This window comes from Colossoma macropomum, unplaced genomic scaffold, assembly GCF_904425465.1.
Source record: "Colossoma macropomum unplaced genomic scaffold, Colossoma_macropomum, whole genome shotgun sequence".
NCBI lineage: Eukaryota > Metazoa > Chordata > Actinopteri > Characiformes > Serrasalmidae > Colossoma > Colossoma macropomum.
Window position 1 is genome coordinate 21868780 of NW_023494793.1, and position 27915 is coordinate 21896694.

At 38.3% G+C, this 27915-nt stretch overlaps 4 protein-coding genes across 5 annotated transcripts; 2 read left to right on the plus strand and 2 right to left on the minus strand.

The window, feature by feature from the left end:
* Positions 1 to 822: 822 nt before the first annotated feature.
* Positions 823 to 5743, minus strand: tmem127 (transmembrane protein 127). Of its 2 annotated transcripts, none has more exons than XM_036578821.1 (4): positions 5362 to 5743; positions 4355 to 4676; positions 3802 to 3966; positions 823 to 2817 (listed from the first exon to the last, which is right to left on the minus strand). In XM_036578821.1, the coding sequence occupies exons 2-4, from the start codon at positions 4590 to 4592 to the stop codon at positions 2507 to 2509; spliced, it is 714 nt and encodes a 237-aa protein (XP_036434714.1). In that variant the 5' UTR covers positions 4593 to 4676; positions 5362 to 5743; the 3' UTR covers positions 823 to 2506. The 2 variants fall into 2 exon arrangements, with proteins under 2 accessions (XP_036434714.1, XP_036434715.1); XM_036578822.1 differs by having other exon boundaries at positions 4355 to 4663; positions 5362 to 5742.
* Positions 5744 to 6535: 792 nt separating this feature from the next.
* ciao1 (cytosolic iron-sulfur assembly component 1) lies at positions 6536 to 12117 on the plus strand. The gene is made up of 7 exons (XM_036578823.1): positions 6536 to 6812; positions 7887 to 8035; positions 8917 to 9028; positions 9220 to 9308; positions 10299 to 10494; positions 10635 to 10710; positions 11445 to 12117. The coding sequence occupies exons 1-7, from the start codon at positions 6674 to 6676 to the stop codon at positions 11677 to 11679; spliced, it is 996 nt and encodes a 331-aa protein (XP_036434716.1). The 5' UTR covers positions 6536 to 6673; the 3' UTR covers positions 11680 to 12117.
* Positions 12118 to 13396: 1279 nt separating this feature from the next.
* On the minus strand, positions 13397 to 16825 carry ufd1l (ubiquitin recognition factor in ER associated degradation 1). The gene is made up of 12 exons (XM_036578824.1): positions 16704 to 16825; positions 16218 to 16350; positions 15550 to 15582; positions 15337 to 15458; positions 15054 to 15184; positions 14855 to 14927; positions 14697 to 14765; positions 14504 to 14572; positions 14355 to 14402; positions 14137 to 14225; positions 13962 to 14043; positions 13397 to 13520 (listed from the first exon to the last, which is right to left on the minus strand). Exons 1-12 carry the CDS (start codon positions 16704 to 16706, stop codon positions 13446 to 13448), a joined length of 927 nt encoding a protein of 308 aa, XP_036434717.1. The 5' UTR covers positions 16707 to 16825; the 3' UTR covers positions 13397 to 13445.
* A 445-nt stretch (positions 16826 to 17270) lies between these two features.
* Positions 17271 to 24041, plus strand: cdc45 (CDC45 cell division cycle 45 homolog (S. cerevisiae)). Its single transcript, XM_036578029.1, has 18 exons — positions 17271 to 17413; positions 17642 to 17701; positions 17826 to 17918; positions 18135 to 18272; positions 18463 to 18624; positions 18870 to 18928; positions 19043 to 19091; positions 19197 to 19258; positions 19340 to 19390; positions 19478 to 19597; positions 20088 to 20219; positions 20504 to 20602; positions 20734 to 20895; positions 20975 to 21113; positions 21316 to 21399; positions 22039 to 22157; positions 22245 to 22321; positions 23560 to 24041. The coding sequence occupies exons 1-18, from the start codon at positions 17363 to 17365 to the stop codon at positions 23622 to 23624; spliced, it is 1722 nt and encodes a 573-aa protein (XP_036433922.1). The 5' UTR covers positions 17271 to 17362; the 3' UTR covers positions 23625 to 24041.
* Positions 24042 to 27915: the final 3874 nt, after the last annotated feature.

Consider the following 27915-nt stretch of genomic DNA (forward strand, 5'->3'; position numbering starts at 1 on the left):
CAACTTTACCTGTCTTTTGTTGCCTGTCCCACCTTTCTTGAAACGTGTTGCTGGAATGAAATTCAAAATGGGCAAATATTTCCAAAAAACAGTTCAATTTCTTAGTTTTAACATTTGATATGTTGTCTTTGTCCCAACTTTTTTGGAAATGGGGTTGTACAGGAATTAACAAAATTGGTCTTTGAGCCATAGACTCTATTCCAGTCCTTCCAAAACTTGCTATATATATATTGGGGTAGTTGCTGTACATCCAGGGGTTCCAAAAAAAGGTTAGATCAACTTCAGCAGTATGGTACATAGTGCTTATAGGACTGCAATCATTCATAGCTTTGAATATAATTTTGTTTCCATATATTTATTGAGTTAAGATGTATGGAGATGAGAAGATTTATTATGAAATATCTTCCTTCTCGCAATCAAACAACAAGAAAACCTCTCCCACGTCGTCAGTACGTAGGTATTTGAAAGACGAGCAGCTACGCTATTCTCCAAAGCCGATTCTGTACTGTACCATCCCACTGAAGGATTATGTAAGGCACTGGAACAATTGGAACAATGGCTTCTTGGACTAAAGCTTTTGCTGTTCTTTTATTCTGATGCTCTCTTGAAAAGCACAAGCCACCCACAGCAGTCTAAGATGAATTAGAAGAGTGATAAAGGAATGTGGTTGGTTGTACATTATTCAGCTGCAACCCTAGAGATCCAAAAGCAGTCGTGGATTTCAGTTCTTCCACAAGGATTAAAAAGTATGTGTCTGACAACAGCTAAAGCTTACAATCTAATACAGTATTTATGAAAAAATACTAGCCATTCAGTCAATGATACCACAAAAAACATCAAATCATTTATTCATTTTTACATGTTAATGGTACAGCTACAGAAATTAAGGAGAAACTAAACATAGTAGAACGTCCACAAACCACCCCAATATCAAGAAGAAAAAAACAAGTGTGTAAAATTGAACAAAACGTTTACAATCAGATTGCTAACGTCCACTGAGTAAACACAAGTACGGTATCAAATTGTCAGGGCATGCCGTGACAGTGTACATATCAAAAAATGACTTAACAATAAGTGATTTCAGCAGATCAGGCTAAATTAGACTGTGAAAGTGTAATAAAACCATATAAGTGAATAAAACCATGACTTGTAATTTGCATTGATTTCACTGTGTCGCGAAAGTGGCAAGTTCGGACATCCTTAATCGCACTAACACTACCAAAGCACGCAAATTACACACACAAAAAGGATAAACAGATATATAATTAAAACCTCAAACAAAAAGAACACACTCCCAATAGGTTGGCAAACTGGAACACTTCCAAATTACAGTCAACAAATTTGATAAAACTGGTTGCCCCACAGAGAGCTTAGTCAATGCTCACTATACGTGAATAGTTAACAATATAAAAATGTAAAATAAATAGCCTGTGCTCTCTGGGGTATATGTGCAAGTCAACTCACTCAATAACTAACCAGCTAGTGAAAATAATTTAAAATCTCCACAAGACTGAAAAATGAATTAACTTGCTGACATTTTAAAACTAAACTATGCAGTCAAATAATAAATTAAAAAAATATGTCATTCATCTTCAGCAAGTCAAACTGCCAACTCAGGGGAAATTATGAAGAATTCAGGAGTCAAAAATTTATATTAAAATTTAAGTTGATGAGAATGTGTTACATAATGAAATATGAAACAAATATAAAATGCCATATATAGGGCACCATTAAGTTACCAGTGTTCGCAAAAAGAAACAAGTAATTATATTTTGTGGGCCACTCGGATATTAATAAAATGTCACTCAATTAAATCAGGCTGGTTAGATGTTAACGCTGCAACTGCATGAAGTGACCAACCAGCAGTTGTACATGCCACCAGCTGAACAATATTACACAAACTTAAAAGAGGGTATTTAGTATAATGATGCCTCAAAAGCCTGCAATGTGGAGCGTCGTACAGGTGGAATGTAAAGAGGAGCTGACAGACCTGTGATTCAGGAAAAAAATCTAAAAGCCCACAATTTAAAGTGCCCAGAAAAAAGCAGCCAGAAAAACTGTATGACAAAACACATGGTGCTGAAATGCTCCGTTTTACATGAGTGCATGTTAAAGCGTATCACTTTAGACCAAGCGTTTTTAAAGGAGTTCTGTATGGGACTCAGGCCTTTTCTGGCATACACATGCAAACTACCGCAAGGAAAGATTAACTTTTCACGGTGATCAGCAATTCTAGAAGCACTGCCGCAACGAAACTCATCAATTTGTTCCATGCACTGAAGCAATAGCAGAAACGCTACTTTAAGTCTGTGCATGAATATGGAACAAATCTTTGCATATGACGTAATATTGTACGTTATAGGCCTATGCAGGTAATTTATGACTTGGCAATTAGAATCTGCATATCTCTCAGTCCATGATTTGTTTGAAGCTTGACGGTGGTACCTGAAGCATGAAGGGCAGTATACACATCAAAGGAATAAGGATGCTGGTATTTGATGCTGGATCATGGTGTGTAAGCAGGTGGAGGCTGGAACTGGTTGGCAATATCGTAGTCAGCAGGGAAAGTTTCACTGCTCTCCTCCATTTCTGAGAGGAGCTCTAGGGCCTGCTCCTCTTCCTCAGTGGGGTAATGGCGGAGCAGGCTGGCAGCCGTGGCTAATATGGAAGCTCCTCCAGCTCCAGCCACCAGGTAGAAGCTGATGGCAAAAGTGACATAGATGAGAGAACCATGATACTTCTTGTGTTGCTGCTGGAGGGAGAGGATGAGCTCTGAGGCCCAGTAGCAGAAGCCAATCACAGTGGCACACTGGAGCACTGCAAAATAAAGCACAACGGGGGGACATCTAGATCATACTGTATGTTAACTTTTGTAATACTGTTATCACAGAAGACTTCAATATGCAAATGAGCCCTCTAACCAATCACAACATTTTTTTTTACGTGTGTATTGAGCATCTTGATAAGTCACAGTCCCTGAGAAGTTACTGTTGTTGTTTTGAACAATCAAGGTATCAGGTAGGACCCAACCAATGCATCGGTTAGTCAACAGTACAAGCTGATATTTATGATCCGCATTTCGATTTGTATCAGATAAAACATTGCTGATAATTATCATGAAGTACTATATTTTCATAATATTACAACTCATCTGTACCGTCGGGAACAAGCAAACTTGTTCAGAACAGAATTTGGATCATTAAGCAATAATCAGTGTTCAAAAAGATAGTTGGTATCACAAATTGAATACAGAATTTTCAGCTTTGTTAGATCACATTCTTTAGATATCAAATAAACACAACAGCAGCATTCAGAAATTATGTAATTAATGGGAAATAGTAGATAGAGTCAATTTTTGTCAGTCTTCAAGGAGTGTGACAACTGAGAATTGACAGTCATATCAGTCAGTAAAGCACTGTTTATACACATTTTAAAATATACTATGGGAATTTTTACCCACATATGAAAATGTTCATATCACTGTAACAATGTTTGATTGAGCAAGAAATCAAGGTATTCATGTAATCCAACAAAAGTATTATTGTCAAAATAACACAGGCCAAACTTTAACCATGTCACATTATCAGTTTACCAGTGCACTTTTAATTTATTGCAAGGTGCATCATTATCGCAATGTAGCAATAAAACAGCCATGCTAGTACTCTGTCCACATTATGCAATCCTAATAGCTAGAACACAAGTAACTGAAATAATACATTTAACTTGTGAATTCTTTAATCTATTATTTACCAGCAATCCATTAAAAAAAAACATTAACTGTCATCATCACATACTAAATACCTGTAAGAATGTGAGCAAAGGCATATCGGCGTGTAATCTTGAGAGCAGGGTGTTTGGGCCCAAAGACATCCAGTAGAAAAGCTGTCAGGCTACATAAAATACCCAGGAAACAAAAGGCAGCAATAACCCGCAACAGCAGGATGGTCTGGGAATTAATGCAGTAGTCTGTGGCAAAAAAAGAAACATCACATGTATACATATATTAAGCACTAAGATTTTTCCTTGAGTAAACTTGGCTACGCTTAGTCTAACCAGAAATACAGTGACTAGCTCCTTTGGAAATATCTATTCTGTACTTCCATTCTCTGGTTGCTTTATGAGGTCCAATTACATTAGCGGTCCACTATATACGTGTACAGTTACAGACGCTAGCCCATCTGTTGTCATGAGCATTCTATCTGTGTGTGAAACACTGAATGAATGTCATCCTTCCCCTACTCTAAAACAGGACTCACAATCAAATACTAAACAGTGCTGTTCAAGGTAGGTGTTTCCAATAAAGCAGTCAGGAAGTGTGATAATGACATAAAATGATAAACTAATGCAAGAAAACCTTTGATAAGTTGCTCGTCTATGTATCCCAGAACATCAGCCACTCCAAGCTCCTGTCTGGGACAGGTTCCTCCATGCACCCGTAACCATGCTGGCTCAGCCAGGGCTGTACACAGGGCGGTGATGGACAGTGCACCGGGCAGTGCAGACGCCAGACTCCGCTCGGGCTGTTTGGGCAGAGCCGTTCCTCCTCTCCTTCTGCGGGCTCCAGGAAGAGCAGGTCCCGGCGGGGCGTACATTATTCAGTACTTAGATGTCACAACCTAAGAGCTCCGACTCAAAAGTAACAGATGTTGTCGAGAAGAAAATACTGCGGAAACAAACTGTTGAAAGTCAGTAGGAGGTTCTGTATGGAAAAGTAATGAGATCATCATCGACATGACATTACAGGACCTCAGTTATGTGGACACCAGCAGCAGCAACCCACATTCGTGGCTGTAATGACTATAGTGTTAATCACTACAGCCATGAATTAAGGGTTGCTGCTGTTTAGTAAAACCCTTAAAGCCATTCCCATGAGTGGTTTTGGATGTTTCACTTTATTTTTAAAAATGTGACACTTAGAATTTAAGTGTAGAGCACTGGGCTAAACGATTTGGGCAAAATATCTAATTATTCTGACCAGTATTGTGATTTAAATTGCAATTGTTTTCTATAAAGGTCCATGCCTTTTTTTGCCAAGCCCACCAGCGTTTCCACTTTTTGGCCGAATTGGCATTATTTGAGAAGCGATCGGAATCAGATCGATTAAAAACGTGTATTTTTTAATAAACAACGAATACCTAAAGCCGAGGACCCCACTGTTAACCCGTTAGTAGTGCCAACAAATACCTGGCATAAAGGTCTACGGCGGCTAAATCTGTTACCGTTCAGTGTTTAAGTGTAAGTAACAGGAGCCGCGCGGTTAGATATGATTTCAATGCGAAAACGGCAGATCGGCTCAATCGATAAAAACCGTTTTGTGGTCAAAGTGGAATCACCCTGCCCTCCTTTAAACACCAAACTTACCTGTAGGGTACAGGTATATTCTTCCTAGTGAGAAGCAGACAAGGCCATGGGTAGAAGAGGTCGAGCTTGTTTGCGGCTAAAGCTGAATCGCTCGAACAGAAACGAACAGAGAGCTTTAACTGAACTACCGACACAGGAGCGACACAAAGAACCGAAAGCGCTTCTCACGTCAAACAAAACGCCTTATTACTCGGGAGATTAACTGCTGTACGGTGCCTCCTTTCACAATAGTCCACCTCCAACACAGGATTTTCGCTAAAACAGCCACATTCTCGTATTTTTAATCAAATCCTAAATAAAAACAAAGGGCTCGGCTGCTAGCCGCTGTCGAGCTACTTCTCTCTGTTCCCTTCTACAGACTTCCGGTTCCTGTACTGTGACGTTTTGAGAAAAATACTGCTCGTCAGTTTTTTTTTCTTTTTTTTTAGATATATTTGCTTGTTTTGTAATAGGTTATACAGTGTAGATCGAAATGCTATAACTTAGACACTAGAATGTTTTATAAATGATGACAAGACGTTTTATAAATACTTTGTAAAAAACAAATACGTATTTAATGACAAACAATAATATTTATTTGTTTGTTTGTTTGTATTGGTTAATTGTTTGTCTAGGGATTCGATCTCCACTTTTTAAATACAGGACATTATCGATGTTAATTTTATAATAACTTCATTCTCGGTCATGAGCTTTCAGCCATTGCAGAATCGTCTACAGCTCATTCTGGACACGTCAAAGTATTTTTATAGCTTTCTACAAATAAGTTAAAATCTGTTGTTTTAGAGTAACATCATTATACAATCATATCATACATTTGCAACATTTTTGTTTTACTAAAATTTTTCAAATTTGATTACAGACTTTTAAACGCTGGTCTATGTACACATGGAAACGTCTTCAAGCGTTTAATTCACAGTCTCAGCCCACAACTGTGGGAAAACAAACTGTCAGAAAACAAAGGCGTGATAAGTTCAGTTAAAGGCAGTAAGAGGAGCCGTTTATGTGTGTATTTATTAGCTTTTTCGTTTAATTTTCTCTGGCATTCTGATGTAAGGTATAGAGGAATGCAGTGAAAGCTGTGTGGAGAGGAGAGGAGAGGAGAGGAGAGGAGAGGAGAGAGAGCTGTCAGGGTTGACGGGATGTGAGGTTCACTGTGTCCTGCGGGGGGCGCCGTCTCCTTAAATGAGTTTAGACGAGCGGCAGTGAAGAAAAGCAGGAAGGAAGGCGACGGCATCTGATAAAACAACTGTCATTTAAAGTATCGACAGTTCTGCTTCGTGTTTGGGCTGTTAAGGTCCAGAATCTGGTAGAAATGAAGGACACTTTAGAGTTAGTGCAGAGGCTGAGCGCTCACCCGGACTCGCGCTGCTGGTACGTAGCGTGGAGCCCGAAGGGTTCACTGCTGGCGTCCTGCGGAGGAGACCGAGCGGTCAGGATCTGGGGGAGAGAAGGTAAAGACCTCCGCTGATAGACCCCCCACACACTGTAACTAACGGCTGGCACACACTGCCAGGGTTGGACAAAATACTTTGAAAAATTAGTGAAGGCTCAATACTGAATACACTGTCCTGAGTGTAGTTAGTAACGTATTCTGTTACATTAATTAGCAGCTTGTTCAGAATACAGTCAGAATATGTCTTAAGTCACACGGGACAGTCTTTTTTAAACGTTAGTTACTTAATTCACACTGTTCCCCACTGTCAATAGTTGGCAGTTTTCTTCATGTAACAGTTCTGTTGATACGTTTCCTTTTTTCTCTCTCACCGCCTGCCTCAGTCCACTGCTGCTCCCACAATCCCTCGAGCAGGAGTCCAGTACAACATTGATGCTAAGCTTATCACTTGCAGTGTCCAATACTGAGGAGATTATTAGTTTGATTATCCCTCAAAAGAGCTTCAGTGTTTGTAGATTGAGGTCCTCTTTAGAATTGGCCTAACAAGCATGTTTGCTGCACGTCATAGTTAAACATGCGTTGATGGTTTTTCTTTTGAATAGTATGTTTGTTTTGTTGTCCCAGAAAGGTATAATCTTGGTGAAACTAGACTATCATAATCAAGCCGGTTTCCAAGAAATTTGACACAGGGCTAGTTTATATTCCCTTATCCTCATTCTATAATGTTGTGTTTTGGGTCAGCACCTGGACTGCTTTACTGTTCTTCACACCTCTCACTTAGAAGCCCCACTCCAGTAATGTGGTACTGTTTTAATTAGTGAAGTCTTTATTTAACTAGGTTATCACTGAGATTTCCAAGTGAGCCCTGGTCAAGAACAAACTCCTGCTCAGTTACTTGAGGAGGTTACCCCTTTTGTTTTCTACGTTTACTTCTGCACAAGTTGTGATCTCATTTAAAGTAATAACTAATTTATTGGAGGTGTGCATTATGATACTCCTGTACTGACACAAAAACAGAACCTATCACCGCAGAATGGTTTTAGATGTGCAGGCTAGTTAATATTATGTATACTATAAATTGTATTTTATGTTAAGTATAATTAATATTATTTTTAATGCACTGTTCACATAGGAGATAATTGGGAGTGTAAGTGTGTGCTGTCAGATGGACACCAGCGGACTGTCCGAAAGGTTGCCTGGTCGCCCTGTGGCAATTACCTTGCATCGGCCAGCTTTGATGCCACTACATGCATCTGGAAGAAGAAGAATGATGATTTTGAGGTAAAAATACATCTACACAGATGACAAAAAGAAACAAAAACCTGAATAAATAAGTGGTGAAGTATAATGAGTGCAGATGCTTCCAGAGTAGCATACTGCATAATACCATTAAGCAGGTCAAATCACAGCATGCTCTGTGGCGTGTTTAAAAATGCTTAGCAGGCCCAGCTGACCGCAGTTTTTGATCAAGATGGCGAGAGCAGAAGATCTAAGTGACTAACAAAGCGGATTTATTACTGGGGTGTGGATGGCAGGAACTTCAGTTATAAAGGGTGCTCAACTGGCTAGTGTTTCAATAGGAAAGCAACTAAAGTCACATCAACATTTAGATCTGTGGAAAGACATCAGTAAATATATTGTATTTTATGGTTGAAAGCACACATTCAATGAGTGAAATGCTAATGCATCAGTGCAATATGTAAGGAAAACTCAAGAGCAGCTGTCCACAGGTAACTGAGAATGTCAGTACATGACATGATCAGACTGTCAGCAAGAATAGTCTATTGACAGCTGCATAAAGAGGGATATTATAGTAGGGTTACAGTCCATAAACCCTTCATTACAAAGATGAATGCACATTTGGGAGTTTAGTGCTGTTAAAACCATAGACGCTGGCCTACAGAGATGAGGAAAAAAGTGATATGTCAAATGAAAGTGTGCAAGAGCACGTGTGACATAAAACAGGACAACAGTACAGGCCTGGGCTCTTGACCCCTACAGTTAGGCGGTCTGGTGGCTTTTAATTTGTCTGTTTATAAATAATAGGTATACAGGACCTCCTTTTTTTTAGATAGTCACACAACGTTATGCAGTATTAGATCTTTAAGTTTGAACTGTCTTCTAATGCAGTAAGACCACACCTTTTGTTTCTCTGTTTTCAGTGCCTTACAGTGTTGGAAGGACATGAGAATGAAGTGAAGTGTGTAGCCTGGGCACCATCTGGTAATTTGCTGGCCACCTGCAGCAGAGACAAGAGTGTGTGGATATGGGAAGGTTTGTGTAGTCAGAGTTAATTTTGCGTACATTGTAGTTCATGTAACCACGTTTCTCAGTATAGTTCTCTGAGAGCAGAAATACATAGTCCAGCATGCAAGCAGATGTCCTCATTTGCATCCCGGGGCTTCCGTGCTATCAGTACACAAAATCTGATACCTCTTTTACTAATTGTCTTTTGCTCTGTTTAGTTGATGAGGAGGATGAGTATGAATGTGTGAGTGTGGTAAATTCACACACACAGGATGTGAAGCATGTAGTTTGGCATCCCACACAAGAGGTAAGACCTGTAAGACCTTCATGTTTTTTTTTCTCCATAGTCTTTTTTACCTCTTATTACCTGTATGTCTACAGCAGTCAATTTTAACACTGTTGAACTTAACTCAAAAGAAGATAGTGGGTTTGTGGACACAAAACTGCCAATTTTAGAGGATGAAACCGAGTTATATCTTATAGCTTATTACACATTATGGACAAAGTAATAGTATTGTGATTGTAATAGTATGTGCTGCACTTGCAATGCAACTTGCAGTATATTACAATGCATTTGTGAGTTGCCTTCAACATATGCTTTGAGTATAAGAAGAGACTGTATGACTGAAGGAGGTGAGGGAACTCTGAGAACTTGGGTTAGAGTTAAGGGTACCTTCTGCTTTGAGCTAGAAGGCCAGACTTCCCCGCTCTTTAATGAATTGAGGTATTCACCCCCCCTTCATTGAATAGAGGTAGGGCTGACAAGCCCACTCCCAAATGACACCCTAAGCCCTGTGGTCTTTCTCAAAATCCACAATGTGCAGGCCCTGCATATGATAGTGTCGGCATGCTTAATTGTGGATTGCAGGACCGTGAGTGCAAAATTTGGGACTGGGCTACAGATAGAACTAAGCTACCCTTCATCACAGAAAACAAAAGGTAGAGACAGGAGATTTAAAGGACATTAGATTGGACATAGGACATAGATTAGTCTTCAGGCATGGTCCTTCTTACAAACTTCAGTTATTCCAGAAACCCATTTTGTGGATATAGTGTGACATGGTTAAATATTGGCCAGCATTATTTTGACCAAAACTATTTATTTTCGTTAAACAACATCATAACATGTTACAGGAACTCTTCCGGGATCAATCACACAGTAAAAACATTGATTGGTCAGAGTTCTCATTCACATACTGCGGACTTTTGTGAGATCAGTATTACAAAAGTTAATATCATAATAAGGATTAACAAACATTATATTGTGTAGCCTCAATTATTTCTCCCTTCTCTACAGCTCTTGGCTTCAGCCAGTTATGACAACAAGGTGTGCGTTTATAAAGAAGAGGATGATGACTGGGAGTGCCGGGCAACTTTAGAGGGACACACGTCCACTGTCTGGAGTCTTTCCTTTGACCCAGAGGGACAGAGATTGGCCTCCTGTAGTGATGACCGCACTGTAAAAATATGGAAGGAGTGCATGCCAGGAAATGGTAAATAATAACATACAAGCACCAAAATCATGCAAGAGTTTATTACATGGATTAATTTTAAAAGATTGTGTTTTCCGAATGGAAAGTTTGGGTATTTTGGCTTAAATGTCAGTTAATCTAAAAATGCGGTCATGTTCCAGGTTCTGCTGATGGTGCATGGACATGTGTGTGTACCCTGTCTGGGTTTCACAGCCGTACAGTATATGATGTTGCATGGTGAGTTTTGTTTTCTGTCTTGAAAGATTAAAAGATATAAAGTAGGCCTGTCCCAATTACTCAATTAGTATAATTTTTTTAGATGTTCTTTTTCATATATTCATAGAAAAACATATAATATACAAAGCAGCCTCAAAGCTCTGTTGATGAAAATTTAAACTTGTGTCTAATTCTGTGATTTTCCAAAAATCTCATTCAATCCAAACAGTCAAAAACACATTTTGATTTAATAACAACATTAAAGATCACCCAGTATGTCTTCTCTTGTTTTTGGTTAACATGTCATTGAAATTGAAACATTTCTATTTTAAAATTACTAATTAAATTTGAAATTAAATGAAATGAATTTACTTCTGATTTTTTTTACATAACATATTGTATTGAAATGTTAGGTGATGATAGACAAGTTATATCACGTATTCAAACTTATATATATATATAATTTAACTTATATGTATTTACTGTAATTTCTCTGAATGCTTCATTGTTTTTGTTCAGTGGATTATTCTAGAGTTGTTTTAAAAATATGGTCTGTCAGGCATGATCTTTTATCATTCAGTTAAGTCCATTGTCATTGTTTGGACTTTACCTGATTAATTATCAAGTGTCAGTAGATTACTCAGTTACTATTATATTCAATTATGATAGCTCTAAAGTAAATAACAGACTTAACGCAATACACTATGTATATACCCGTCATGTTTTTTTTATCTTTTAACTGTATACATGTATAGGGATCGTCTGACTGGTGCCCTGGCGACTGCATGTGGAGATGATGGAGTTCGTATTTTTAAGGAAGACACAACTGCCGATCCTGAGCAGCCTGTCTTTTACCTGTCAGCTCACATGCCCAAGGCTCATAGCCAGGACGTTAACTGTGTGGCCTGGCATCCTCAGGAAGCGGGTCTGCTGGCCACCTGCAGTGACAACGGAGAAATTGCCATCTGGAACTACCATACAGATGCTTAACCTGACAAGGGAACATTCTTTGCACTGGACTCAGAAAGCACTGAATTTTACCTTTACAGTCATCATGCGGAAAGAGTTGAAATTCGAAACAGTCATGCTACCTACTGTATATTTCCACTGAAACATAAAAAATAGTCTGTTCATTTTAGTCTTGTTCTCCAGACAAATCAGTACTGACAATTCTCTTTGCAAAATTTCATTTTCCATTGTTTGTTTTTTTTTAAATGTCAAGCATTCTGTCACTCCTGGTCAAATTTAAAGTATACTTGCAATTGAGTGACAGGATGCTTTACATTGTAGAAATTCTTTTTCATGTATTTACAGGAAAAATACAATATCCAAAAAAAAAGAAGATTGAAGCTTTATTCATGAAACCTGAAAACTATGTATAATTCTGTTTTTCTTCAAATAAAAAACAACTTTGAAGACAACGCAGCATGTTGTCTTAGACTTTTAACCTCTTTTTGGGTGGACAATTAATTGAAATTTTTCATTTTTTAAATGAAAGTATTGAAACATGATATAATGGTAATATACAACTTGATATTGTGCTTTCAAACATCTCACCTTTAAACACCATTTCCCTGTTAATGTGTTGCTAGTTGTGTCAATTCAGAAATATTACCGTTTGTTACAAACTATAAACAGTGTTGTTAAATGTTTTCAAAGCACCAATTTCTAAAGGGACCTGTCTCAGTTTTTTTCTAATTATGGCTGCAAAAATGTACTTTTATTTCTATAAGCAAAATAGAGTATATTTATTTGCAGCAGTGAGGATGATTGTTTAGGTTTCATTGTGGTCTTGATAATCAATAGCTATATAATGATGCATGATGTAACACTCATGTAAAACTGGGTTTATGAAGTTCACACTCCTGAGTGACGCCTTTGACATTTGAAGAGGTGAATGCTATGGTGTACTATGCAAAAGTCTACACTTAATTTACCAATTTATCATTTTCAGGCACAATAACCATTAAGTAAAAGTTATTCATTTTTTAGTTTCAGGGAAAAAAAGCAAAAAATATTTAACAGAAAAATACACAGAAGACACAACAACAAAAAAATATATCACATTTAACATTTAGTGTGTCAGTTTCTTATTTTCCTTTGACCTTCCCCCTCTTTATGCAAGTGGATTACCTTATATCTAATCTCCTAAGAAACACCTTCTACTTAACGGCTGTTTTGACTGGAAATGAAATAAAGGGCGGTTTCTGATTTTTGCACAGTACAGTACGTCTTCTTTATATAGTGGGAACAAGTTTCAAACACACAACAGTAAAATATATTGAGACAACTAGAATCTGTCTCATATATGATGTGTGGAATATTCTGCTAAAATAAAATTGTACCATTGAACAATATCAGAAAGCCTTACACAAATTGCACAGATATCTGCTCATTCTCAGATGCAGGTTTGGGCCCACCCTTCCCATCATGAGCACTGAAAGATTTGAAGATAAAATATAAAGTAGGAGAAAATACAAAAAAATGAGTCACGGGGTTATGTTTATTCCTCAAACCTTTCAATTTTGTATATATAAATTAATTAAAAAAGGATGTATGGTTACGGTTGTCTTACATTCTCTCTTTTAAAACACACACAACAGTATAATGATCCTGAGGCAAAAATGTGGATTATGAACAAGTTCCATTTGTTACAGGAAACTGACCATTATTGACCTTTTGAGTTAAAAGGGAGAATACATGAACAGCAGATTGTAGGATGCTTTTATTGTTGGTTTCTGATAAACTTTGTCTGATCAAGGTTTTCTGCCCTTTTTGCGCAAGGACTGTCCTTCTCCAGAGAATGCAATGAAGTTACTGACAGAGTCATCCTGCAAAGAAAAGAATAAAAGAATAAAGACCAAACAAAACAAAAATCAGCAGATTCTTACCACTTGGCAAAGAAGTAGAGGTCGCGGATATATGATGATATTCATCATTATTGTAATACATTACATCACATTATGCTTTTCTAAACATATGGATATCTTCAGTACTTAAAGAACACAGATCAACTTAATGAATATTCATTAGAAAGAGAGCATAATTAGTCCAGCTTAATTGTAATTGAAAAACTAGGCTAAATATTGTGGTACTTATCCTCCACACAGAGGTACAAATTATATATTTTTGTAATGTTTTGAAATAGACACCGTCACCAATTCAAGTCTATAAAAACTATTCTCTGGACAGGTGATTGTGCATATTGAAAGAGGCAATCAAATGAGATGCCAAATGTAAACAAATGTGATTAAATCTACCATTTTACATACCTCTTCTGTTTTGCGAGGCTGTGGTCTGGAGTTTCTGATGAAAGTGATCTTTCCAATCTTGAAGTCATAGTTAGGAATACCACTGTGTAAAAGTTGACAAAATAAATGCTTAATGACAAATGCTCTGAGTCTTGGAAAGACGGCCATTTGAGAGAGGTTGTGTGTACGTCCTCACCGTTTGATGTCATTGGGGTCGATGCGTACAGGACTAGGTTCAATTCCTTTCTTCTTTCCATCAAGACGATTCCCAGAGCCAGTGAATGCCTGTGTAAGATCAGAGAGGACGAATTTTAGCATAACAACAAAATCTTTAACACCACAGCTTGAAAGAAATTACAAAAGGAAATAGCTGATTTTGTAAAAGCATTGACAGCAGTGAGATGTTCTACTTACTCTAAAGCCAATGTCCATCTCATAATTACTGGGGTCTGTCTCTTCCTCCTTGAACAGATAAACGGACATTTAATTCAGGTTAATCCATTATCAACAAAATAATCTAATTTTATAGTATTTTCAGCATAACATTAAAACTGAAAACGCACTGCTGGTTCCTCATTGTGCTGTGTGGGCCTCTCTGGCTCTTTGTAACCAAGTGGAGCATCAAAATCCACCTTGGAGAGAAACCAAAATGCAATAGAATTAGAGGAAAGATGTAACTGTGTAACATGACCTGGGTAACAATTTGTCAAACATGTTTCTGATTGTAAAGTAAAGGTGCAAATACAACACGCTTACGTTCATATCACATTCGATAATGGACACTGCCTTGTCAGGTTTGGTCTCCATGACACGTAGCTCATAGATCTGAAATGCAATTTTAGGTTTAGTTCACTTGTTTATTTTGTTGCTTACAAGCAAAAACTTTGGATGGAGTGGCTCCTGCATACACTCACCTTTTCATTATAGTTGATGGCAATGACATCACCTGTAGTCAAACAGGCAAAATTTCTCAAAGCATTTTCTAATCTATAGAGAAAAAAAAATACCATCTGAGTACATTTGGCTGAAATGTTTGGGTAGTAATCCAACACAGTTCATTTCCTTTACCAATGGGGTGATCATGAGTGCTATGAACTACACTGCATTACTTACACAGCTTTGGGGTTTGTGATGTCTAAAAAGTCTGGACTCTGAGGCTGGAATTTGGAGTATGTTGCCACCATGAGATTGACACTCTCAACCTGGACCAAACCTCCTTCTTCCAATAACAGGTTCTGCATCATCTGTAGGAGAAAAAAACATACAAAATATGATCTATAAACAATCACAAAAAACTCATTTACCAGAAAACACAAATCAATTACCATAACAAACCTTATAGGATTTTATGTGTTTAGAATGTCAGCAATAACAGCTGATCATTTCAGTTTCTCACCCAGTGGGGAAGGTAACAGATCCCCTCATCAGCAACAAACTCCAAAACGCCACAGTGGGTCATTCTGTCAGAGTTCTTATTGGTCAGTTTGAACAACATTGGGTATGTGATGTTAAGTCTGCCTGTTTCCGGGTAAGAGAAGGACCACAGATTCAGTCAATGCATTACATACAATTACGGTACACAGTTAGGAGTGGTAACTAATGTACTTACTTAGCTGGTCCAGTGCAGATGGGGGCATTATAACTGGAAAAAGAAAGTGAAAATTATACAATTGATGGCCACTTTATAGAAATGCCTTCCTTGTAGGTATACATTGCAGGTGTACAGATAAAAAAATTTATCCCATTTGTTGCCACAGGCAATTTGTGTTAGTCATCCATTAAACCTTAATTTCTGACCACAGACCTGCTTTTGCCTTGATATACGAGTGGTATACCACTCTAATCCACTCTTAATAAAGATGGCTCTTCATGGGTTATTTAGTGAAGACAATGGTTCTATACAGAACCATGAACACTCAAAGAACCAATTACCTCTGCATAATTAAAATGGTTCTTCAGATTGATAGAAAATGTGTTGTATATGGTTCTATATAGCAAAAAGTATTCTTCTATATGTAGAACCACTGCATTTACTAAAGAATCCTCGAAGAATCATCTTTTTAAAAGTGTATAGCAGTCACACTGACATGTGTAAAGACCCCAATAATAATTTTACAGTGGAGCCGGTGAAGGGAAGCACACGGTGCTTCTAATGAAAGGTGATTCTAATGTCAGCGCCCACGTACTATAACATCTATCCAAACCCTATAATGATAGTAGTACTGAGGAATAACATCTTGTCAATATAAAAACGATTACAAAGACTACTAAGATTACTTTTTCCTCCTTTCTCCACGTCTGAGCGGTCGTTGGGTCCCGCCAGCATCGACACCGAATAGCAGCGGTACTGCGTGGAGAAGCGGTTCTGGAAGGCCCGAGGCATCGGGTGATCAAACATGTTGAAGGAAAACTGAAAAAGCGAGATAACATAGGATTAAATACAGTATTGCGAGTTCGGGCCTTGCTGACTACATTCAGCCGGCTCATGTTACGTAGCAAAAACCACAGCAAAGCTTCCAGCCTAACACTAAAAATAAAAGCACCGTACACCATGTCTGATGAAAACAAACAAAACTACACTCTTAACAGCCACACAAAACTGTTAACAACAACAAAAGGGCTGACAGTGACAGTGCAGGTTTCCACTGCAGTTTAATCGCTAGCTTAGCTTAGGTTCGCTAGATTGTTTCCATGCGAAACTTACATTTTAACGCAGCATTATACCATAAATATTACAAAAGTAGTCAAGCCCTGAATACTCACCATGTTGTCTGCTTATTTCCAACTGTTCTCAGAAACACTGAAGACAGCAGGTCACCACAGAAAAACAGTTTCCACAGTTCCCCGTCACAGGGAAACGCACAATGAAGAGGATGTGACGCCTCTCCACAACAAAACGCCTCGGACCAATCAGAACAGCCTAACGTCAGTGATCAGCCAATCAAATTACTGAAAACTCTTCCCAAAACATTGGGAAATAATTCTGATTGCATTAAGCAAATAAAAAATCTAGAATTATTTTAGATTTATTTCAGTGACGCTACATGTGACATGAAATTAGACTTTACAATTAAAAACGCCACTTTGAACCGTCAAACAAAGAGGGCTGTGATTGGTTGAGCTTTTCGGAGAGGCCCGCCTCTTAAACGACAGTAACCCCCGCGGATGTTTGTAGGAGCTTTTACTTAGAGAATGAATCTGATTGGCTAGAAGACTGACTCCGCTCGACAGCCATTGGTTCGAGTTTGACAAACTGTCATAGCCATCGTCTGATTGGACATTGCGGCGAAATCCCGCCTCCTTTTCTACGAACGAATTTGGCGCCAGAGTTTCAGCACGGAAAGTGGAGAGAGTTAAACAAGGCGGACTGAGAAAGCCGCACTTCGAGTGAACTGATTTTTGTGTGTTTTTGGCGTTTTAAGATGTTTGTGACAGACATTCGAAAAGAGTTTTATGATGTTGTCGTTAACCAGGTGAGGTGCTGCTCAGTTTATCGGTTCGCAATAAACAGTGTAGCTAATACAGTTTGTTCGTTGCTGAATGGGTGGCTAACTGGCTAACTAATGTTAGCTGGTCGATTAGCTCATTAACATTAGTTACCTAACCTGCGTAATTGTCTGTTGTCTGAAGGAATTGACAGGGGAGTAAACTTTCAAACTTATAAGCTAATTTCAAATATTTAATGTTGTCTCTTCTTCAAGCGAGTGGCTCTTCTGGTGTCCTCGGACATTGACGCGCTGTGTGCGTGTAAAATACTGCAGGTTAGTAACCTAACTGTGTTTTTGGTCGGATATAACTTAACCTAGCTGGGTAAAGTTAGCTAACCTAGCTAGCGTGTGAAGCTGGAGTGAAGGTATTTAGTTGTACGGTGTCCTTTTTTCGCAGGCTTTGTTCCACTGTGATCAAGTCCAGTATACCCTGGTTCCTGTGACAGGCTGGCAGGACCTTGGCACTGCCTTTTTGGAACATAAGGAACAGGTATGTTCGGAGTTTCCAGCCTTTAGTTTGCCGTACTCGCGAGAATAGCTAAGAACTGGAAAATACAATGAAAAAATCTACTTCAAAGGTTCAGAAATGATAATCGTATAGACTGACTTCTGAGGTGCGATATAGCGCCTTCCTAGAGGAGCAGGGCTCAGTTGTTGTTTTTATTAACAAAAATAATATGGTTGTTTTATCTCTTTTCCATTACAGTACCAGTACTTTGTCCTAATTAATTGTGGGGTGAATGTGGACCTTCTGGAGACTCTCCAGCCTGAAGAGGACTCCATCTTCTTTATCTGTGATACCCACAGGCCTGTTGATGTTGTCAATGTTTACAATGACACTCAGGTACACCTACATACAGTCACCTAGTTACTGAAGAGGACTTATTACCATTGTACCTATTATGAACTATTGCCTTTCTAAGTCTGTTTTGTTTAGGCATTTATGAGTTTATACAAAGCAGATTAGGAAGACAAAATAAGAACCTATTCTACAGTATTGAGTTTTGCTGCTAAAAATTAATTTCTCTCTTCAGATTAAGCTGCTGATTAAACAAGACGACGATCTAGGTGTCCCTTCCTATGATGACATTTTCCGTGACGATGAAGATGAGGATGAAGACGGTGATGGAGGGGATTCTGGAAATGAAAGTGATGGCGGCTCAGAGCCGTCTGGGAAACGGCGGCGATTTGACGAGGCAGGTTTTCCTTTTCTGGTTCCTGTGTCTGAAGAAATTTGTTAATTGTAACCCATTGACTCGTACTGTTAGCAGTTAGGTGAGTAAAAGGGGAGACAGGGCTGCTGGGTTTGTGTACAGTAGTGTCTGTAGTGTGTAGCTGTGTGTGTCAGTTTGCTTGAGAATATTGCTAAAATAGACACTGGAAATGAGTATTGTAAAAAATTAAGAGTCTAAACACTACATTTGACATCTGTCTCTTTTAGGGTGCACTGGAGAGGAGAATCGAAAGACAGCGAGCTAAGAGAGAGTGGGAGGCGCGCAGGTCAGTCATACTGGAATGGTTGGCGGAATGCCATTTTTAGTATTGTTCACGTAGTGCATATAGCATGCTTATATCACCATGCTTATCACATCTAAAAGGCGCATGTATTTACAGGAGGGAGATCCTGTTTGACTATGAGCAGTATGAGTACCATGGCACATCGGTGAGTATCTGAGTCTTTGAATCTGTGGTGACTGATTTCCTTTAGACTGTTAAGTGACTGCTGTTTAAGTGTAGTGCCTTTTATTAACTGTTTTGTTTTGTATAGGCTGCAATGGTTATGTTTGAGCTTGCTTGGGTTATGACCAAGGATACCAAAGATATGCTTTGGTAGGTTTTTTGAACTAGTAAGGAGTGTACATACATATCTACATGCTAGAAATGGAAAATTGACTTCTGTGTGTTTGACAGGTGGAGCATCATTGGTCTAACTGATCAGCGGGTTCATGACAAAATCACACAGTAAGGATCTTCCTTTTGAACCTTATCAATGACTTTTTGTGATGTTATTTGTAAAGTTCAAAACTAAAAACTTTTTCTGTCTACCAGTATGAAGTATGTAACAGACATAGCTGCCCTGCAGAGGCATGTCTCTCGTCATAACCATCGTAATGAAGATGAGGAGAACTCGCTGTCTATTGACTGCATGAGGATCTCCTTTGAATATGAGTATCCTGCTCTGCCTTGTGTTGTGGAGTGCTGTAATGAATCTGTGAATATTAGGATCTGGCCAATACCAGCAGAAAATGCTTGATCGGATATCAGAGGAAAAAAGAACAAGTCAGATCCGATTTGTTAATAAATCTAGCCTGAATTTTCACAGAATTGCTTGTAGCACTGTGCTTGCTTGTAGTACAAGTGAAGTACACGTGGGATTACAATTCCTATATTTTGAATAGTATATTGAAGTATATTGCATACGCACAAAATAGTCTGGTTTTGTTGTTGGCTATACATTTCTTCCAGTAAGCTACTAGTGTTTTGAACAGTTTGAGCATGATACTTGTCACCTTAAGTGCTACAGCTAAACAGCTAATTTTAAAGCTTATTTTTTTTATTGGCCAATTCTTTTTCTGTATCTGTTTTGGAAACTAAACAGTGGAATCACTTTTTTATAGTCATGCACATATGAGTTAAGTCCCTTGATTATGTGCGTCAGCTTGCGACTGGCTTTGTACCAGCACTGGTCACTGTATGAGAGCATCTGTAATTCCTGCTACACCTCCTGCAGTTTTAAACTGTGGTCTATCAATGGCCAGAAGAAACTGCAGGAGTTCTTGGCAGATATGGGGTAAGTGCACGTTTTCCATCATCCTTTCATGCATAATTATTGTTTGTTAGTGTCTTAGTGTTGTACAATAAAGGTCTGTTTTCAGTTCTTGTGATAGTATCAAGTGTTTATTTTGTTTATTTGAAACATCTTATAGGCATAATCCCACCATGTTATAATATGCTGACATATATTGGGTGTTAGTACTGAAACTGGTGCTGAGCAGGCTGAGATGTTATGCTACTGTTCGTAATGTTGCATGAAGTCCCTTTTAAAGCAGTCAGTTAATGGCCTCGTGCTGTTAGTCTCCCACTTAAACAGGTGCGACAGAAGTTTAACTCCATGGACATATCAATCAAGGAAAACCTGCGTGAGGTCATTGAGGAGTCCGCCAATAAGTTTGGGTGAGAGCAGAGAAGGTGCATTTGAAGATGCACTGTGAAGTAAATGTTAAAAACTGCTTCAGATCCACCAAGCTAAGAAGTCTGTCTTAGGCATTTTTGCTCAAGTTGAATATTTTGTGTCTGTGTTCCAGAATGAAAGACATCCGTGTACAGACATTTAGTGTGCACTTCGGCTTCAAGAACCGTTTCTTAGCCAGTGACGTGGTGCATGCTGCTGCGGCCCTGCTGGAGAACGTGGAGAAGGACGAGAGCGCTACAGATAACTTCATTAAAGCGCTAGACTGCCTCTCAAGGTAGAAATAAATGTCCATAGCTTTTTGTTTAGATTTTAGATTTTTTTTATTTTTTTTTGTCTTAGCAATATATGCGTAGGAGTAACATAGAGAGGCTGCATTTGGGGATTGATCTGGCTAAGAAAAAACTCAAGGCCATTCAGCAGACAGTTGCCAGCTGTATTTGTACAAATCTCATTCTCTCACAAGGACCTTTCCTTTACTGCCATTTACTGGAGGTAAGGATACACTTTTCCAGTTTGTTTCTCAGTATCTCTCTTTCCTACATAATAAAGAAAAGGTTCAGCTTGGATGCATAATGTCTGTTTCCTGCTACTGTTCCTATTGATTTGTATGACCTACAGCCCTGTAACTGTTATAGTGCTACTGTAGTATGATAAACAATATTATAATTCTACTATATTTTGGATTCAATTTTAGGGAACTCCAGATGTGAAGCTATTCTCCAAGCCTTTGGCCCTGACTCTGCTCTGCAAATACCTGCTCAAAGCCTTTGTCTGTTCTGTAAGCAATGCAGAATATACACAATTAATTAATTTAATTTTTTTGCATAGGTGCACCATGGGACTGGGCAACACGACTATTTATTGTTATCGTTTTAAATTTCATCTCAATATGTCACAGTAAGCTTATTGCGAATATTGCGTAATGATACTTAAACGCTTCCCACCTGCATGTTTGATTACAAAGAGAGAATATATAGAGTTATGTAATTGGGTGTAGTGCAGCACAGTATGTGACTTGTTAAATACAAATTATTGGATTCCTATTTTTTTAAAGCAGCGCTACTTTGTCTGTTCCAACTTAGCAGATGTTAGCAGAAATATTGTGAGAAATCGCATACCATGAAAACTTCTTGAAGTGTTGTAAAATTACATTTTTGCCATATCACTTAGCTCTAGTGCATCAGTTCTTGCCTTTTTGTAGTTTTAAAGAATAAATAACATAAAGGAATAATTTTAATGAGAGGTGATGACATATATGATAACACAGTTAATTGTTGATCTCAGATGTTATTAGTTGCTGATTGTTAATATTAATATTAAGTGAATCATGTAACAACTGTGTGAATGTCACAGTTTTTGGTTATTCTAAAGTATGACATCAAAAAAGCCTTTAAACGTGTGTCTGTGTGTGTGTTAGACGCGGAATAAGCGCTGCAAGGTGTTGCCACTTATTATGGCTGCCCCCATGGATGTAGAAAAGGGCACTGTGATTGTCTTGGGCATTCCACCAGAATCTGAGACCTCTGACAAGAAAAAGTAAGTGTGAATGAGTGAGTGAAAAAGAGAGATGAATAGTTGAGTGTACATGTCATTAGGAAGTGTTTCTTTCCCTTCTTTTCCCAGCTTCTTTGGCAGGGCATTTGAGAAGGCTGCTGAAAGTACAAGCTCCAGGACACTGCATGATCACTTCGACACATCAAGTAAGTAACTGACACAAAGAAAAATGCAGTAAGCACAACTTCAGTGGCTTTTTCTGAAGGTTCAAATGCAAACCACCAGGTGGCAGACATGCTTCTCTCAAAGAATGTTATTTTGGCACGGAGGGTAGAGCTATGCACCTGCACGCACCCTCAGCAGGGAACTTTACCAACTTGGCTTAGCCTGACAGCTTGGATTAAACGGTAGTAGTAAACAGACCTGCAGAAGTTCTGTCCTAATCTAAAGTACAGCTCCAAGATGCCTTTTAAAAATTATGTGCCCATTTTCCAGTCTTGGGAAAGAGTCTGAATCTTTCTTCCTTTTCCCAGTAGATGTGGTAAACGGAGAACACAGTGACTAAGTGACTTTCTGTATAATTAGCCTTGGTTAGATAAAAAATGCATTTTGTAAGTTAAACAAACAGGACATCAACTGAATTAACTACGCATACACATTTTAACTCCATTTGGAGATATAATTTATAATGTAGATTTTCATGCTGGCAAAAGAGTGCTGGTGTACATGCAAATGAAGCAACAAAAAAACTCCAGCACGTGAGATCTGCTCATTGGTACAGGGTAAAATGGGTAGGTGTGTCCAGAAGAAGGATGCCAACATGCCAGTTGTGCAATGTATTGGTTTTCAAACAAACATAGAGACCCTCTAGATTTTAAGTGTTACATGATATCTGTGCAGAATATGGTTATAAATTATTATATAACAGTAGTGAGAAACTGCCTGAATATTTATAATATTACTGCTAGGCAAAATGCAGCTATAGAGTAAGGCTCTGTAATGCCTACATAACATGATTTCATTCAGCACAATAATTCTGCAGATAATAATTTTTCCAAATTTACATTCTTTGCCAAGCTTGCATATGAGGTGTTTTTATGTTGGTACGAGTTTTGGGTGTGAGAGAGAGGTTTTAACAGGTAGCAGTCAGTCACAACTATACTGACCCACTGGCCTCCCAGATAACCCATCATACTGACACATGAACTGACCAAAACATAAGTCAAATGGACATGTACGAGCACAGACGCTGGTACAGTTCTCACGTTTTTAGTCAGTTTGGTGCTAAATACCATTCCTTAACCTACAAGTCCAGCTCTAAAAATCCAGACACGCAACCACAGACACACATGCACACTTATTGCAGCATTATTGTTCTTGTGCAACTCAAGTGTGAAAGTATTACTTTACAAAATATTCATGCTTTTTTTTTTTCTTTTCTTAGTTATCGAGCTAAAGATGGAGGACAGAGGAAAGTTTCTTGATGCGCTCATCACCCTCCTGTCATAAGGCCTCACTGCATGCTGGAAGCTCTCCTCAAACATCACACATCAGAATGCCAGGAAGTCAGGATATACTGTATGTATGTTGGAGTAGAAATTCCCACATCTCGCCCAGTCTGAGGACCCTGAGGAAAGCTCATAAACACACACTCAACTGCTGCATGAATGGAATTTTACACGCCTCAAGAGCAACTGTGAGATTTGCCATGTTCCCAGTCAGTTTGGTGCCAAATTCATTTCAGAGCTTCGGCATGTGTGCAGTGAGAGCTGCCCTCCTGAAGACCTCAGCCACTGGCTGGGTACCCATTACTGCTCTGCAGGTGTTTTGGTCATGTGGTGGCAGTCACGCAGGCCATGCATGTGTATTATACTGTACAGACATTTGATTGTGTTGTAGCGTTAATGGTTTGGTGTTTTTATATGTGTGACTATCATGTACTGAATAATAAATGCAATTTTATTAACTTAAAAGGATCTTTTTGTGAATTTCAAATGATTATTTTTTAGGACACTTAGGAATAGGCATCACATCTCTGTTTTCTGTGATTCAGATTTGCTCTTGAACGAGATGTCCTCTCATTCAGGTATGAAATGCGTTGTTTATCTTCTGAGGGGTGGGGGAGTGGGGGCAAATACAGCTCATGAATAAACTGAAACTGCTCTACTTGATGCACCATGCCCGCTTACAAATACTCAGTGGTGGAGGGGGGGCATGCTTAATGTAAGTGGACTGAATGTAGAAGGGTTTTTTTTTTTGTTTTTTTTTGTTTTTTTCCCCCCCATTTTGTCAAAAGTTTGGGTGCCCCTGGTCAAATGATATTTTGTTGATTTAAGTGAAAATAAGTTGACGCATCCTCACAGAGAACACACTAATGTGCATTTTAATTCTAAACAATGACTATTCACTTGCTGAATTTAACATATTGGGGGGGTATCATACAGTGTGGCTTGTGCACAAGTTTATTTTATATTACATTTTTTCCCCAAAATGTTAAACTCTTCTTAAATTTCTGCTCTGATTATGATGTGAACTGCTGGGAAATGTTAGACTATAATACAAACAACTTCTGCAAAACATGAGAGGGCCCCCAAGTTAACCTCTCATCTAGCTTGAGCCAAACCTTGAATGCGAGGCCAAAACGTCTGACTCAAGATAAAGGCTAAATAATTTATACTGTTAAAATAGTTGAAACCTTTTTTTTTTATGGACGTTTTGAGAGTGTTATTAATGTTTGAGCCAGCTTGTGTCTACTCCCCTTCCTCCTGAATGCATTTTTGACAATCATGTTCGAATGCAATACGTTGACTTAGACTTGAGCTCGACTTTTTTTTTTAACTTAACAACATAGAAATGTAGCGTCAAATTAGCTTTATATACACACTGAGGAAAACGGCTGCCCCCACCCTACTAATGACTGGGTGGAGGTGTTTATGTTGTAGGTTATTATCGTGGAACGAGCCAAATAACCGTTTATCCTTTCTCCACGGGTGGTAAGAGCTCCCATCGCTCACCCGTTCCTCTTGCTGTCTCTCTGTCTCTCTTGCTCTCGCACACTTTCTCACATTCTCTCTTTTTGGCACACGTTGAAAAGAACTATGCAGTCTTTAAACATCATGATGTAGTCAGAAGATGTACTGAGAAAACTGAGCTGTTCATGTAGTTCTTGCAGAGTTGGAGCTGAAAATTACAGCAGTGACAAAATGCCTGTTTATTGAGTGTGTATTAAGATATAAGGCTGGGGAAAATGCCATTGTGATATCCGAGTTGTATGATGGGAGTAATACAATTTACTGCAAGAGTTCTAGTATAAAAGATTACAAGGAGTTAATATGAATTGCATATTACATTCATTGCGGTCCAAACAAAACTGTCTTCAAAGGGTTAATTTCACCGGAGAAGACATGAACATCCTCAACTTTTAATATAAGTTAATGTAAAATTTTCTTCCAAGTGATTTTGGACCATTTCTGTTGGTCCATTCGTCACAAAAGCTTCACGCAATGTAAACGGCATTTGCTGTGCGCAAATGATGTAGAGAAGTAACAATTTATAAAAAATGGATACAATACATTAGATGTGACAGCAGTGATCACAGATGGGTAGTAACTGGTTACATTTATGCAAGTACATATACTTAAGTAAAATATTGATTGATTTGTGAGTATTTCTAATTATAATACGTATCTTCAAGTATATTAGTGAGTATTCTACTTTTTAGTCATTTATATTTATTGATTTAACTTCATCTTCATTATATTTCGTTGATGAAAACGTCTGTACTGTTTTGTGTCATCTCCGATTTTGGAGCTTTAGCATTTTCTTTTAGACCAAAAAAATCATAAAATGAGAAGAATAGAGCCTAAAATATCTTCAGTTTCTATGCTGATGGATGCTTTAAGTTCTACTGCAGTTCTAGAAGTTAGTAGGTAAGTAGTTTTTTGGCCCAGTACATTTGTACTTCTACTCAAGTTTTTGGAAGGAACTTTTACTTGAGTCATTATATTACCCAGGTATTAATGCTTTTACTTGAGTAGTGGTTTAAGCCACTCTACCCACTTCTAGCAACAACATGCTCATGTATCGCTTGCTCCTTCTCTAGAATCTGACTTGTACAGAGGTGCACAAACACATCATCCTCCCTTAGCGTGTGTAACAAATGAGTGGGATTCATAAATCTTTTGTTAGCACACCATATTTATTTGAGATGTTCACTGAAAGGATTTTCTTAGATTATGTTCCCTGAAGTGTGGAAGGCTAGATTTATACCTTTCTTTTTTTTTATTTCCTTCACATATTTGAAATCTGTGTGTGGTCTTTTGGTCAAAGTGTAGCCTATGCTACTATGAATCTGACCATATTCACATGATTTTCAGCAAACCACTGCTGTAGTCTAAACTTTTAAAGTTGTTATTATTATATACAGTACTGTGCAAAAGTCAGAGACCGCCCAACATTTAGGTTATTTCCTGTCAAAACGGCCATTCAGTACAAGTTTGAGAACATGGAGATAAAGTGGCTACTTTAAATAAAATGTGCTATAGTAGTAAAACATCTCAGTCTCCTGAGCACTAAGTTCCTATGCTTTGCAAGTCAGAAAAACACCCTTTTATTCGTTTAATTTGGAGTTAAAATAGCCATTAAGTGCAAATTATTCATTTTTCAGCGGAAAGCTTATATTTAACAGAAAATTACACAAAAGCATCAACAACTAAGGCCAAAATCAAATTTATCAGTATTTTGTGTGTCCACTCATTACCTTTGTTACAGCTTCCATTCTTTTATTTTTCTTCCATTCCATTCCTTGCTTTTATGTTTTTTAAGAAATCTGCTGGGATAATTTTACACATCTCCAAAGTTCAGTCTCAGAGGTTGGTTGCATTTTGTGCTTCTTACCATCCAAGAAAACCCAAACATATTCAGTGATGTTGAGGTCTGGACTCTGGGATGGTCAGTCTATTGTTCTGTGAACACCAGCAGTTTCAATTTTTCTTCTTGACAGCTACACATCCTTTCACACCCATAGTGTTGTTTTCTCACAGTGGAAGGAAAGACAGAAACACAGATTTTTTCAGATCTGAAGCAAGAGAGGAGCTTGATCTTCTCTCAAAGATGAAAGCTTTAAGTACTGTTTGACTGATGATGACAGTTTGGCTGGTCTGTCAGGTCTTGTCGTATGGAGTCCCACTCTCTTAATATCTTTTATTAATTTTTTGAACTCCAGTTTTGGAGGCACCTTATATTTCCCTTTCCTTATTTATCTTGTATAATCTCCTTAGATAAATAACTTGTACTTTATAGTTGTTTGGGCTGGAAATTAAATAAATAAAGGGTGATATCTGACTGTGCACAGTACTATGTATAAAGCTGGTGGAGTATATTCTTTTTTTCTTGCACTCTCCTCTCTCTGTCTTTTGTCTTGTGTTGCTGTGTGGCCGACGGCCCTTCACACAGTCCTGCTGCTCCAGAACGAGATTTATTGGCCCAGTCGCCCTGTACACACACAAGGGGATTAGATGTTGAACTATGGAGCCTTCTTTTGTGATGATCCATTCCTTTCAAAGTCTATTTACTTTTGTTTGTATCATTAGTGGTGCTGTGGAGCACTCTTAAAAATAAAGGTGCCAAATAGGGGTCCTCTGGAGCAATGCTATAGAAGAATCACTTTTGGTTTCCTTAAAGAGCTGCTCAATGGATGGTTCTTTAAAGAACCATTTCTATAAATGAGATGTGAGAGTGAAGAGCCTTTTAAAGATTAAATGAACTCCCACAGGGTTTTTCTCAGGGCCGTGCGTCCAGG